The sequence below is a fragment of the Oncorhynchus nerka genome, linkage group LG25 (genome assembly GCF_034236695.1).
Source record: "Oncorhynchus nerka isolate Pitt River linkage group LG25, Oner_Uvic_2.0, whole genome shotgun sequence".
NCBI classification, from domain to species: Eukaryota; Metazoa; Chordata; class Actinopteri; order Salmoniformes; family Salmonidae; genus Oncorhynchus; species Oncorhynchus nerka.
Genome location: NC_088420.1, coordinates 51,743,025 through 51,758,002, shown reverse-complemented (window position 1 = coordinate 51,758,002; position 14,978 = coordinate 51,743,025). Strand labels below are relative to the sequence as shown.

The window sequence follows — 14,978 nt, the reverse complement described above, 5'->3', positions numbered from 1 at the left end:
CAAAGCAAGTGAAACAGACAAACAAAACGGGAAACACTTTCTTTCTCTCAGGGTATAGCCCCCCCCCCATCCATCCATCGCTCTCCTCCCTCTTTGAGCAGGCTTATCTCAGGGAGAACAAGTAGGGTCTTTGTGTTTGGGACAGTCATCAAGACAGTCAAGAGGGCATTATTTATTTTTTGCAGAGATACGATATCCACAGGGAGGGAGCCGGGAAGAACACTAAAAGCCAGCATGAATGCCAGACGGAAAGAATGAGAAAGAGAGAAACAGAGAGAAAGAGGGAACAAGAGATGGGTGTACATTTGGAAAGTATTCAGACCCCTTGACTTTTTCCAAATTTTGTTATTTTACAGCCAAATTCAACACCAATGCATAATTTTAAAAAAACAAAGCAAACTGTTTTTATAAATGCATACAAAAATAAAACACTGAAATATGACATTTTAAAATAGTATCCAGCACCTTTACTTAGTACTTTGTTGAAGCACCTTTGGCAGCGACTACAGCCTTGAGTCTTCTTGGGAATGACGCTACAAGCTTGGTGTCCACCTGTATTTGGAGAGTTACTCACATTCTTCTCTGCAGATCCTCTCAAGTTCTGTCATGTTGGATGGGGAGCATCGCTGCTAGAGGTCGACCGATGATAATTTTTCAACGCAGATACCGATTATTGGAGGACCAAAAAAGCCGATACCAATTAATCTGACGATTTTTTAAACATTTTATTTGTAATAATGACAATTACAACAATACTGATTGAACACTTATTTTAACTTAATATAATACATGAATAAAAATAAATTTAGCCTCAAATAAATAATGAAACATGTTCAATTTGGTTTAAATAATGCAAAAACAAAGGTTTTGGAGAAGTAAAAGTGCAATATGTGCTATGTAAAAAGGCTAACATTTAAGTTCCTTGTTCAGAACATGAGAACATATGAAAGTTGGTGGTTCCTTTTAACATGAGACTTCAATATTCCAAGGTAAGAGGTTATAGGTTGTAGTTAATATAGTATTTATAGGACTCTCTCTCTATACAATTTGTATTTCATATACCTTTGACTATTGGATGTTCTTATAGGCACTATAGTATTGCCAGTGTAACAATAGCTTCCGTCCCTCTCCTCGCCCCAACTGGGCTCGAACCAGGAACACATCGACAACAGCCACACTCGAAGCAGCGTTATCCATCACTCCACAAAAGCCGCGGCCCTTGCAGAGAAAGTGGAATAACTACTCCAAGTCTCAGTTGAAACATTATTAGCGCACACCCAGCTAACCATTTCACATCGGTTAAACCAGCCATTAGGCCGATAGGCTTGAAGTCATAAACAGCGCTGTGCTTGCGAAGAGCTGCTGGCAAAACGCACGAAAGTGCTGTTTGAACGAATGCTTACGAGCCTGCTGCTGCCTGCCATCGCTCAGTCAGACTGCTCTATCAAATCATAGACTTAATTATAACATAATAACACACAGAAATACGAGCCTTTGGTCATTAATATGGTCGAATCCGGAACCTATAATTTCGAATACAAAACGTTTATTATTTCAGTGAAATACGGAACCGTTCGGTATTTTATCTAACGGGTGGCATCCCCAAGTCTAAATTTTCTTGTTACATTGCACAACCTTCAATGTTATGTCATAATTACGTACAATTCTGGCAAATTAGTTTGCAACGAGCCAGGCTGCTCAAACTGTTGCATATACCCTGACTCTGCGTGCAATGAACGCAAGAGAAGTGACACAATTTCACCTGGTTAATATTGCCTGCTAACCTGGATTTCTTTTAGCTAAATATGCAGGTTTAAAAATATATACTTCTGTGTATTGATTTTAAGAAAGGCATTGGTGTTTATGGTTAGGTACAGTCGTCCAACAATTTTGCTTTTTTCGCAAATGAGCTTTTGTTAAATCATCCCCCAGCGTTGCATCAATTATATGCAACGCAGGACACGCTAGATAAACGAGTAATATCATCAACCATGTGTAGTTATAACTAGTGATTATGATTGGTTGATTGTTTTTTATAAGATAAGTTTAATGCTAGCTAACAACTTACCTTGGCTTCTACTGCATTCGAGTAACAGGCAGGCTCCTCGTGGAGTGCAATGAGAGGCAGGTTGTTAAAGCGTTGGACTAGTTAACTGTAAGGTTGCAAGTTTGGATCCCCCGAGCTGACAAGGTGAAAATCTGTCGTTCTGCCCCTGAACAAGGCAGTTAACCCACCGTTCCTAGACAGTCATTGAAAATAAGAATGTGTTCTTAACTGACTTGCCAAGTTAAATAAAAGGTATTTAAAAATATATATTTTAAAAATTATTATTATTTTTTTAAATCGGTTGTTATGAAAACTTGAAATCGGCCCTAATTAATCGGCCATTCCGATTAATCGGTCGACCTCTAGTCGCTGCAGAGATGTTTTCAGGTCTCTCCATAGATGTTCGAGTCCGGGCCACTAAAGGACATTCAGAGACTTGTCCTGAAGCCACTCCTGAGTTGTCTTGGCTAGGTGCATAGGGTCATTGTCCTGTTGGAAGGTGAACCTTCGCCCCAGTCCGAGGTACTGAGCGCTCTGGAGCAGGTTTTCATCAAGGATCTCTCTGTACTTTGCTTTGTTCATCTTTCCCTCGATCCTGACTAGCATCCCAGTGCCTGCCACTGAAAAACATCCCCACAAGCATGCTGCCACCACCATGCTTCACTGTTGGGATGGTGCCAGGTTTCCCCCCAGACATGATGGTTGGCATTCAGGCCAAATAGGTCAATCTTGGTTTCATCAGACCAGAGAATCTTGTTTCTCATAGTCTGAGTCATTTAGGTGCCTTTTGGCAAACTCAAAGCGGGTTGTCATGTGTCCTTTACTGTGGAGTGGTAAAAGACACACTCTACCATAAAGCCCTGATTGGTAGAGTGCTGTAGAGCTGGGAGAACCTTCCAGAAGGACAACCATCTCCCCAGAGGAACTCTGGAGCCTCCCCGACCGAGGCCCTTCTCCCCCAATTGCTCAGTTTGGCCGGGCGGTCAGCTCTAGGAAGAGTCTTGGTGGTTCCAAACTTCTTCCATTTACGAATGATGGGGGTCACTGTGTTCATGGGAACCTTCAATGCTGCAGAAATGTTTTGGTACCCTTCCCCAGATCTGTGCCTCGACACAATTCTGTCTCAGAGCTCCACGGGCAATTCCTTCAACGTCATAGCTTGATTTTGCTCTGACATGCGCTGTCAACTATGGGACCTTATACAGACAGGTGTGTGCCTTTCCAAATCATGTCCAATCAATTGAATTTAACACAGGTGGACTCCAATCAAGTTGTAGAAACATCTCAAGGATGATCAATGAAAACAGGATGCACCTGAGCTGAACTTCAAGTCTCACAGCAAAGGGTCTGAATACTTATGTAAATAAAAGGTATTTGTTTTTCATTTTTATAAATTAGCAAAAAGTAAAAAAAAATCTTTGTCATTATGGGGTATTGTGTGTAGATTGATGAGGATTTTGTTTGTTTGTTATGCATTTGAGAATGTGTCAAAATGTGCAAAAGGTCAAGGGGTCTGGATACTTTCCGAATGCACGGTATAGATCCAAACCAAGCACAGCCAGTGCCTAGGTGCAAGGAAGAAAAAAAGGATGCCAGAAAACACTGTTCAAGGCCAGTCAGGTCGATAAGGACAACAACAAAAAAACGCACTACATCAAAGAAAAAACGCAATATACAGTACAAACCGCATTTCTCGCCAGTAGAGAACAACGTGCTGATTTCAAATATCACTTTCCAGAGGCTAAGAAAAGAGATTGGCCTCAATCCCATCTCCATCCCTGCTCCCAGAACTACTCAACATTAAGAAACCTATTAAAAAGTTTAAGAGGACAGGACAGCTCGAAGTGGAGCAGCGAGCAAAATTCAGTAGTGTGATTCTGACCTAAATACAGCAGAGGGGGGTAGAGAGGGAGAGAGTGTCCTGAATGGTTCTTCTCACAGAAATAACTTGCCACTTAGCCCCCCGAGGAGGACGGATAGTCACCTCAATGCCAGGACACACAACCGAGAGGAACGGACACCGTGTCACCTTGTCTGCATCCAACTGAACCACACCATCCATCGCATCTGTATTGTAGAACCTTCTCAATCCAGTAACCTCATCCCTACTGTAGAACTTCCAGATTTGGGTCAAAGTGGCCCTTACAACAACAACAACAAGCCTACACAAATAACATCCTTCGTCCATATCGCTGACAAGTAAACACTGACGTATCACAGTCCGCATATGTATTGAGCAAGTCCATATAGATTTCTACAGATTTCTACAGCTTGCATCATCTGTAACAACGGTTCAATTCCCAATTGCATTGTCTCACGAGGGTACTGAAAACTTAGGTGTGTATGTGGTCCAGACTCACCCTCAGGGCTTCTATGACCAGGTCCCGGGCCTCCAGCTCTCCCTCCATGATGCTGAGCAGGGTCAGGAGCTCCGGCTTGCTCAGATTATCCATGTTAAACTCACATTTCTGCAAAAACGCACACACACAGAAAGATAAGTATTATTCGCAAAACATAGGAAACATTTTAATATAACTAAAACACGTTTTTGTCTCCTGAAATAATTTGACACCATGTTCTATAGGACATGTTTCTATTAATCCTTGGGAAATCACACATTTTGTGGCAAAGAAGGACATGCATAGAACTTCAGAGCACCAACTTACTGCAAAACAGTTGGGTTTGCAAGTCGCACGATGACAAACAGAACTCATTCCTCAAGATAGTTTCGTAACCTTAACGAAACCTAAATGTCTGACTATTAAAAATGTCCAATTACATTTAGCCACATCATTAAACACTGATTTTGCCAGACGGACCCCGCAGGGCGAACGGACAGGGAGAAAGAATGAGGATGAGGGTTATTGTGAGTGACGGGACCACTTTCTACTGCTGCTTCAATCGATTAAAAGGCTTTTCCATCCTCTCTGACTGTTGCCCATAGAAAAGGGAAATAAAACATCCTTAAAACAAGAAAAATGTCAAAAATGTCAAATGTACGTCGTTCCTGGGTTTATCCGAATGGCAGCTAGTAGGGTGAGGAGCGAGGACATTGGAGCGGCGGCTGGTTCGTCTACATTCCACGACAGAGACGGCAGTGCAAAACTGACGGACAGACTGAAGACCCGTTGTCCTGATTGAATAAGAAGAACTTGTCTAGTCATCCTCAGCTTTTGAAGATATGGGGAATTTAACTGAACTACATTCACAAGTGTACAATGAAAATGAGAGAACCTCACAGGCAGAGATACACTGAGGTAAGATTGGATGGGAGAAAGTTACTTGGCAAGAACATCTGCAGAGAAACCTCTCTTCTAGAAACACATCCAATTCCATTTTTCAATTTCATTTATATCCCAGATGAGCTTTCCTTTTTGGACGGCTATTTGATCAATACAACATCATAAACCAAAGATAATCTGGGAGGGAGGAAGAGACGACCTCCTTGCCTCAAGTCACAAGTGTCCTAGTCGATCTGCGCATAGGCACATTCATTGGTACCCGTTCACGACATTCGATCACCCTGCCATAGGTGCGTGATTTACTATCATGCGTTTCAATCCCTGCCAAGGTTTCTCCATTTTTTTTCATCTTTGACCCAGCAGCCTCCTTCAAAGCCCTCTCTTAAATCACAAACAAAATATGGAATCAGCAGGTCTGATCTTTTAGCAGACTGTTGTAGTTCAAAGTGTCCCTAAATACTGGCCATTTAAATACCATGTCTTGATGACAAGACACTCATAGGGCTTGAGATACCGGTACGTCAACTTTTGCGTAAATCATAGGCCAACAATGAGACAGGTTTTAGCCTAATACATATTTGTCAAATAACTAGTAGTGCAAGTAAGCGAACCAGGATACAGTGTGATTTAATCCCTTAGAAAGTACGGCATTCTATTTCATTCTGAACAGCAGGGGGTTAAAAGGAAAGAATCCAGCGATGGATTTGAAAGCTTGAAAAAAAAAAAAAAGCGAATCAATTTCCAACCAACCCCACACAGCATTCTCCCTCACTGTGCTGCCAGTGAGCCATTTGGAGAATCGGATTTGGGAGTCTCGGGAAGGCTTGCACGACACTATCCAAACCAAAGCCTATCATGTGGGCCCCCCAGTCTTCGTCAATGTGCTCGGGTGGCATTTCACCCTCCTGCATTTCTGCACAGTGAGCAGGTGAGGGAAGCTAATGCTAATTTGTTCCATGAGGCGTGCGTTTCAAAATAGCTGTTCTGTGTGGGTGAGTGTGTATTTGCACTATGTGGAGGGAAGGAAGAGCCAACTACTATGGGCTCTGTCCTATAGCCTAATAGGTTAGATTAGTGGCGACATTCAAATAAATTAGACATCCCTCTACAACGGAACAAGTAGTAAAAAATGTGTGCGTACTAACTAATGCTATAGGGTGAATTGGGGGAGGTGACGAGTGTGGCCCCACACCACCACCATTTTTCACCCTCTGACCCCTCTCTAAACCAAGTGAGCCGGTCCTCAAGGACCCTTCACAAGAGAAACTCCTCCCCCGAGAGCAAACAAAAGGAGGGTCTTGCAGGGGTATGCAAAGAGCTTTATTTAACTGGGGGCATAGAAACAGAAGCCCCCCTAAAGAGTGGCTAGCTGGCCTGGCTTGTCCTGGCATGTTTGGAAAGACAGTTTGCGAGAGAGACAGGCAGAGATGTATGGCCGAGTCAGAAGGGGACGGTTGGTTGCTGTGCTGCGGTGCCGTCGTCGAGGTACCAGTTCAGCAGAACGGGCCGTTAAAGCAAGGAAGGAGCGTAGTGTGCACTGAACGCACTCAGGAGATCAGGGCTGGCTTGGCTAACACAGTACTCTGAGCTATACCAGCTGAGTCACTGAAATGAAGACCAATTTAGACATGTCTCTGGTGTACAGAGGCCCCCCCTGCTTCTCTCACTGCTCTCCTTCCATCCATCTCTCATGCTTTCGTTCTGCTCTCACTCTGCCCCCATTTCCATCGCTATTTTACTTTGCCTTGATATTCTTGCCTTTTCCTCCCACCCACTCAAGTGGCAAATGGGAGATGGCTTTCTTTTGACCAGTCAGTAAATTCAATGCAGAATAGGTAGTGGGCAATGGTCTGACTGAACAGAGCACATGGAACCATCCAAGCATACCACAACCAGGGAAAGGTTGCATGGCCCCCTCCGGTGGGGAAAGAGATTGATTAATTTGCACAGAGGGGTAGCAAGCCGGTGCCCTGGCACACATGTTGCAACCTGTCTCTGAGATGAGGGACCAATGTGAGAAGTCCCGGATAGATGAGCTTTAAAAAATTAAAATAAAATTGCAGCTCAGTCCGATTAGTGGGGAGTTTGCAGACAAACAAAACCACTTTCACTGAGAGTCAACATTTCTAATATTGTTCTAAGGGTCACAGGTAAAATCGAAAAGAATTAGTAGGCCTATACAGAATAGGAAACATTATTCTTGACTGCAAATAGGCCATGATTTGTGGTCAGACAAGAGCTGCTTAAAATGTAAGATTGTAAGAGGTTTGGGGTCCTCATAGGATATTTAGTGTCTTTCTCTTTTTAACCGTAGAGGCAGGTTTGTTCAAACACAACTAGGCTACATCTGATAACAACATATTCACGTCAAAAGCCTCACTGACACACAGCAATCAACATATTTTGTTTCAACTTGGAGCGTTGACGGAGTGAAAAAGAGGCACGATTATGCATCGAACAGCCATGTCAAAAGCAAGCTCGTTATCTATTCAGACGACTAGCCTACATACATCACGGTCTGTGAGAGCGAAAACCTATAGCCCAAATTGTGTTTCAACTGGAAGTACAGATTGAAACCCCCTTTGTAACCATCGCAAATCAGTGCTTTATAGCCCAACTACGTTTCCCCATATGGGCCGTACCAACATTTGAGCTATTAACCTATTTGTGATAGATAAACCCAATTCCTTTGCCTTTCTATACGATTTTAATTCCCATAAAAGCCGTTGATCATATGTATAGTCGGCGTCTACACAAATCAGAAAACCCTTGTTTTGCTGTTCTCTACATTGCCAAACATATTGCTGTTGCTTCAAGATGAACACTCAGGTTCGTAGAGAAATGCGCCGTCTTTCCTAATTCCTTACTCCCTTTCCTTTATTCCAAAACGGGGGGGGGGGACCAACGATGTAAACATATAGACCTGGATATAATATAAAACAAAACGTCTTACCGCTTCGACACTTCCAAGCACTGTGGTTGCCAGTGTTTGTACCGGAGGAGGCTGCTCCCCGCTCGCTCCCTCCGACGCCATCTTCCTACTGTAGCGGTCTGCTGGAGTGAGGGCACCACACAGAACATAAAACAACGCATTCGGTACCGCTTTAACTATTACGCTGCTGAATGCAAATCTCACACACGACTCTAGCCTCAAATTTCTATAACACGAGAGAGAGAAATGTGCCTCCGCGTACGAGACAGTCTGGCCTAGACCGGACCGTGGCGTTTTTCGGGCACGCAGGTTGGTGGAGGGGGGAATTGGTCCGTAGGCGTGGACCCGAGGCGTATTCCAGATGCGAATCGTGCGTTCGCAACTTGAAATGAGGTGCGCTGCGCCGTCGTTAAAGAGTGATTGAAAGGGGAGCGAAGTAGGAGTGTAGCCAAGGCTGTGTCCTATTTCTGAATAGGAACCCCACCGCGTCTACTGCCTAAATCGCCTATTTACCCTTTCCATGACTGTGGATTTGTGAATCACATAGTCATAAACCTGAGGATTTATTGTTGTTGCATGCCAACAGCCAAAGCCGAGAGGCCTATTCGGATTACACACAATAGCATAGGCCCCCTAGTGCATTATAAAATATCCAGCAAATGGATACCCACTATTATTTTACAGGTTATATTTTCCTGCTCGTCAGACATTATAGACTATAATGTGTTTAATTATTAAAAGGTAGGCCTATCGACGTGTCATTGTAAACGGGATGTCTAGCCGATGGATTGCTACATGCATGGATAGGTCATGTATCAAAGAGATATCTGTCACCATGTCAACAATGGCTCTCCAGTCCACAGATTATCATCACGGATATGAATATAAATATTACTGGGGCGTCCAGATGTGCCATTAAAGGATTCAAGGGTGATCCTTAGCCTCCTTGTTGTCCTACAGAACCAGGTCACTGATACACTATTTGGGTCAAATACAGGATATTGCCAGCACATTTTCATGGCCTATGATAACGACTGACATTCGCTTGTGTTTACCCTTGTTTTAAATAGCCAGTGCCATTGCTGCTTTGAAATGACCTGCACAGTAGAATACCTTGGTGACATCACACCGCACAGTGTCCCATTTCTTTGTTCAACACTCTCTCTCGCCTACATCTGTCATAGTATGAAAGTATGTATAGTAAAGTACTGTGTTGTCTCAATTACCACATTTATCCTGGGCCCAATCAAAGTGGACAGCTGCCAGTCCTTCTGTGCTCTGTTAAAGGGGACTTCCAGTTCTGTCCCAAATTGATTGATTTGTGAGGTGGCCCTGCAGGCCCTTGGGTCTCAGACAGACATATATACTATACTCTATGATTGTTCTGTCAAATCCCCAAACTCATGTCTGAATCTGATGCAGATTGCTGGATGTTGCTGGAGATGTTATGCGGAGATAATCTCTTCCATCCCCTCTCTCCATCATGGTGCTGAAGGGAAATGTGTCATTAGTTGGAGATTATGGGGACTGTTTGGATGAGGGTGGCCCCCACTGGCAGTCAACAAAACTTCCGCTCGCATGACTTACAACCTTTTGCCTCCTCGCTCCCATGAGTTCAACCTCAGGCCCTCTTTATGTTTAATTGTGAGACAGAGGAAAACCAAAGTTGGAGTTTGGTTTGAACTCTTGGTCTCGTTTGTTCCTGACAGTTACCCTCCGTGTGTAACTGACTGTGTGTACTGTGGACCACCAGCGGTGCTGTTAGCTACAAAGACACTGCTATTTTTAAACCGCAGAAGGGAGCTACTGTTACTGCTCAACCAGCCTAATTGAACGCTGACTCTGGGCCAAATCTGGCTAATCATGTTTATGCTAATGGCCAACCAGCGTTCCCAGGGCATCACAGCAGAAACTATTGATATTGGACAGGCTGGGACTGGATAGTGGGGGGTTTTGGAACGGTAGACCTGATCTGCGTCCCAAATGGCACCCTATTCACTTTACAGTGCACTACTTTTGATCAAAACCCTATGGGTACCCTATGTGCCCTAGTCAAAAGTAGTACACTATTAAGGGCATAGGGTGCCATTTAGGAGCAGTAGACCTGCCCTACCTCCCGTTCAGCAGGCTGTGATCAAATTAAATTAGGGCCAGCATTCATCTGTGTGTTGCAGCAGAAGCATCTAATGAAACCTCGTTTCACATTATGCTCACACAACAATGCTCATGCAATGTACTGCAGAACAATTAGCCTTAAGCTGAGGTGAACCACAGCACAGCGGCTTAGCAATTAACTCGAGCTTTTAACAATGTAGAATAAGGCATTATGGGATGCTTAAAAAAATTATGTAGAACAATATTATGATGGGGATAAATGCATCTTAGGAAATGTGTTGTAGTTACGCTATGCAATAAGCCAAAACTGGCCCTTAGGCCCCACAGGTTTTAAGCCTTGTGTAACTGATATCCTACCTAAAAGAAGCGATACAAAGAAGTCCTCCTGCGTGCATGCATATTGACCCAAGGTATATTGACCCTAAGGTAAGTATTCAAGGAGGGTAAGTCTGATCCTAGATCTGTTTCTAACACACAGTATATGGAGTGTCTTCCCCTGCGGGATGTGAGGACACTCAGGACAGCCCACAGAGGAAGTAACCATCAGAGAGAGAGAGAGAGATAGAGGGGCCTCTCAGAACTGGATCCCCGGCATTCTTTGTGTCTAGGATTGACAGACAGGTCCTCTGAATTGGATATTGGATTGGAACGCCATGCTGAATGTAAAAAAAAAACAGTCATATATTTAAAGTTAAAGCAGACCAAAACAACTAGTACTGAGCACTTACAACTTGTCAGAAGTGACAGATTGTGCTCTTGGGGGTTAACAGTTAGGTGTATTTTATGCAGCTACATTATCCCATGCCAAGTGTCATAAAAGAGTTATCATGATCCATTACATGTACTGTAAATGCAAACCAAGTCTACCATTACCAAACAGGTAGTGCATGTTAAAAAGGTCATCAAACGATGCGTTTACTGTGTCGTCTATAACAAACATGTAACATTGGCAGATTGTGCTTCCCGGCTGGGATGACAGCCTTGTCCGGTGTTGAAGTCATCAAGTTTCTGTCTGACTTCATCTTTGTGGCATCCATCTGAACTGAAGTCAGGGGCTGTTTGGAACAAGGATGTCTTTCTCTCTGACGCTTGGTGCCAGTATCAGGGTCACGACCCTAGGTTAGGACTCGCTCTAAAAGCCTGGGTAGGTGGTTGGAAGGCGCGGGGGTGGGGATAACCCATCTCATTCCTTGCCCCTCCTTACTTGCCATAGTGCAGACTTAGCGTTTTCGACACCTCCTTCCATATGGAGATAGGGCCTCTCCTCTTAGTCTGTCTATCTCTCCTTGTCTCCTCTCTCCTAGTCTCCTCTCCCTGACTGCCTTAGTGCCTTGCGTATTTCTATCATTTCCACCTGCTTCACAAGTTTGCTCTCGGTCTCTCTGACAAATTCTCCTCCTTTCCTGCTTTGTGGTTTGTTTTATAATTTCATACCAGTTAAATTGCTATGATAACGCAACATATGAGGCAGGTGGAAATGACAGATATAATGATTTGTTAACTTTTTTTTCTTTTTTAAAAACATGGAAATACGGTTTTCAAACAAACTTCACACTAGCACCTTTGAAAGCCCCAACCCTAACCACAATGACCAGTATTAGCTGCTTTCCACTCCCTGTGGTTTGTCAACACTTGACAGACAGTAAAGTGTTGAGTCACTCTGCAGTAGTGTTTTACTGTGTGGCTGTAGCACCTGCTCCTCAAACAGAGGATGTTGGTCCAACGTTTTAGGGAGCGAGAGGGCATGAGATTGGGAAGAAAGGGGAAGAGAGAGAAGAAAGGAAAACAGCAACTTTTGTTCAGCGTGCTCAGAGAGCGCGGGGTCTGCTTCAGGCTTTGGCAGCCACTCAGGAAAATCAGGAAGAGTTGTGGCCCAGTTCTGTCCTCCATCCCCTCCTCTTCTCCTCCCCACATCCTCTCTTCCTTCCCTCTCTCTCTGTTGAGTCACTATCCGGACCCTCTGTGTCTCCTCATTTGAAGCTCTCGCCAGGACGTGAGATTCATCCGGGACGAAGTCATTTTTTTCCGGGCCGCCTGGTCTGTCTGCGGAACGACCCAGCGCACGAGCACACTGGAACTAGTGATGGCTGCTCTGCTGCCCAGTGCTCACCCTGCTCTCCCTCCACCCTCGTCACCAACAGGAAGCTATTGTGCTCGCTGTGTGTATCGACAATGAGCGAGTCACTATGAGCCAAGTCCCTCAAAGTGCTGGGGGGGGGGCATGTAGCATAGCGTAGCATTACAGAGGCCCCTCTATCTCTCTCTGTCTCTCTGTCTCTCTCTCTCTGATGGTTACTTTGCTTAGTTGATTGTCGCATTGGTGTCAGTCATGAGAGAGATCATCCCCCCTCCCCTCTTTCCCTCCCCGAGAGGAAGACAAGGAAACTGCTAATGGAGTTAGAGTAAAACAAGAAAAGAGCATAAGGTTTGTACCATATACCTACCTCACATTTGCCGTAAAGTCAAAATTGGCCTATTTAACCCAATTTCCTCCCTGGGATCAATAAAGTTTATTCAAATATGAGACTTTACTGTAAATAATATTATGCTCAAGACAGGCTTGACGCAAATGAGTGTGTGCTAAACGTTATGTTTTATTTTCATTTCATTTATTACATTTAATTACATTACACCTATGTTACAATTATATCTGGGAAAAAATGAATGATTGTAGAGGATGTCTTCATTGATCACACCTTTAATTGCACATTGGATAGATATTATGGAAATTATAGATTTTCTGTCAATTTTGTTGGGTAATGTAGGTGTGTTGTCAAATGTGAAAACTGTGTAATCTACTGTAATTTACAGGACTGTAGCATTTAACTTTCAGCACTTCTAGGGGCGATTTGAAACCTGTATCCTGCATAGCTTGCATTGGAACTGGTAGTTAAAACAACAAAATTGAAAATAGATAATTATGTTGTGATTTGGTGATTAAACCAATGTTCTTATTATATTTCACAATAAACTTTCATTTTTATTCAATGGTTGTGTGGTAAGAGACGTTTACAATCCAAATGAATGCACAATGACAGGTTTCGAATGAAAGACTGGCTGCGTAACAAGTGTCACCAGTTTGGGGTTTTGTTTTTGTAAGAGTTGTGAAAATGTACCACATAATTTTCAAAGCAACAACAAAAAAACTGCGACACAGATACTATCATAGATTTAAGGCCCTGTGTGTGACTTGACCAGGAACACCTCTGGGCCCTACTTCATATTTATAGCCGTAGTTAGGACCTGGAATTTCTCCTGGTCAGATCATGAGGAAGAACTCAGGGCCCTAATCGTGCATGCACGTTGTCCCGCAAGTAGTATTGTGTGGAACAATGAGTCTCAATACATTACGTGTAACACAAAGCTCATCAGATTTGACTTTGACTCGATTTAACATTTACGACCAAACCTTTTGAACTAGAATGCGTCTTCTTTTTGTTGTTGTTGTCAAGTAGATCAGGTCACAATGGAAGAATTGTGTTTGTGAAGAACGTCTGTTGGGATCCAAGCCAGAATGCAGACAGCCATCAAACTTATAATTGTAATTATGTTAGGGTAATAGCCTACACTTTCACAGCAAGTGATAGCCTCTGTTTGGCTTTGGCAGGTAATGAAGATATACTGATCCATCTAGTCAGGTTAGCTCTTTAGCTTCATTTCACTGTACATATATTAAAAGGTGAAACTGAAACACTTCAACAGTTTGAGCTTTTAAAATCAGGTTGGTGTCTGATTGAATGTTGTGCAAACACATTTCAATGTGGGGGTTCGGGAGTCTCACATTCACAGCAGCAAGATTTGTGACCTGTTGCCACAAGAAAAGGTCAACCAGTGAAGAACAAACACCACTGTATACTTTTATACTTGAACCATTTGTACATTGTTACAACACTGTATATATGCATAATATGACATTTGTAAATACTTTTGGAAATTCTGTGAGTGTAATGTTTACTGTTCATTTTTATTGTTTATTTCACTTTTGTTTATTATCTACCTCACTTGCTTTGGCAATGTTAACATACGTTTTCCCATGTCAATAAAGCCCCTTGAATTGAATTGAATCGATAGAGTGGTATACTCATAAATGGAATCACTGTCAAAGCTCTGTGGTAATTTCTCGCCCCCTTGTGGTCGGTATTGGGACTGACAGCAGTTCGAACCTCGGTAGCCTAGCGGCAAGGCAGTGTTAAAAATGTTGTTTGGCACAGACATTTGTCAGACCTGGGTTCATACTATTTGAAATGTTTCAAATACTTTGAGCTGTTGCTCTAATCTCCCAACAGTACCAAGTGGGCAGGTTTTACAGTTTTGAAACTATTATTATTATTGGTTCCATTGAAATTATTTCAAATACCACCAATGGTATCCACACTGCAAAAAACATGAAGACTTTTAAAATAATTAAACAAACATACAATAAATGTTTAGATGTCGGCTTATTGAACCAACGCATCCTCACGAGAGAGTGCAGAAATACAAGATGTGTGTTTAACACTGGGGCAGCCTGTTGAGACGGGCAGAGGCGTCATGCCCCCTATGAATTGTCCTGTTTATAATTCTTATTTATTATTATTATTAAAAAATAACATATACATTTTTTTTATTTTTCTGTTTCTCTGTAGTACCACTTGCCACTAGC

General features: G+C 43.0%; 1 protein-coding gene across 1 annotated transcript in view; it reads right to left on the bottom strand.

Annotated features, from left to right (window-relative positions):
• LOC115109656 (cortactin-binding protein 2) overlaps positions 1–8,689 on the bottom strand; it is a 64,366-nt gene extending 55,677 nt beyond the window's left edge. The window contains 2 exon segments of the mRNA XM_029634855.2: positions 4,408–4,515; positions 8,243–8,689. Of these exon segments, the coding sequence (XP_029490715.2) occupies positions 4,408–4,515; positions 8,243–8,323 (189 nt within the window). The 5' untranslated portion in view covers positions 8,324–8,689.
• Between the last annotated feature and the right edge of the window lie 6,289 nt (positions 8,690–14,978).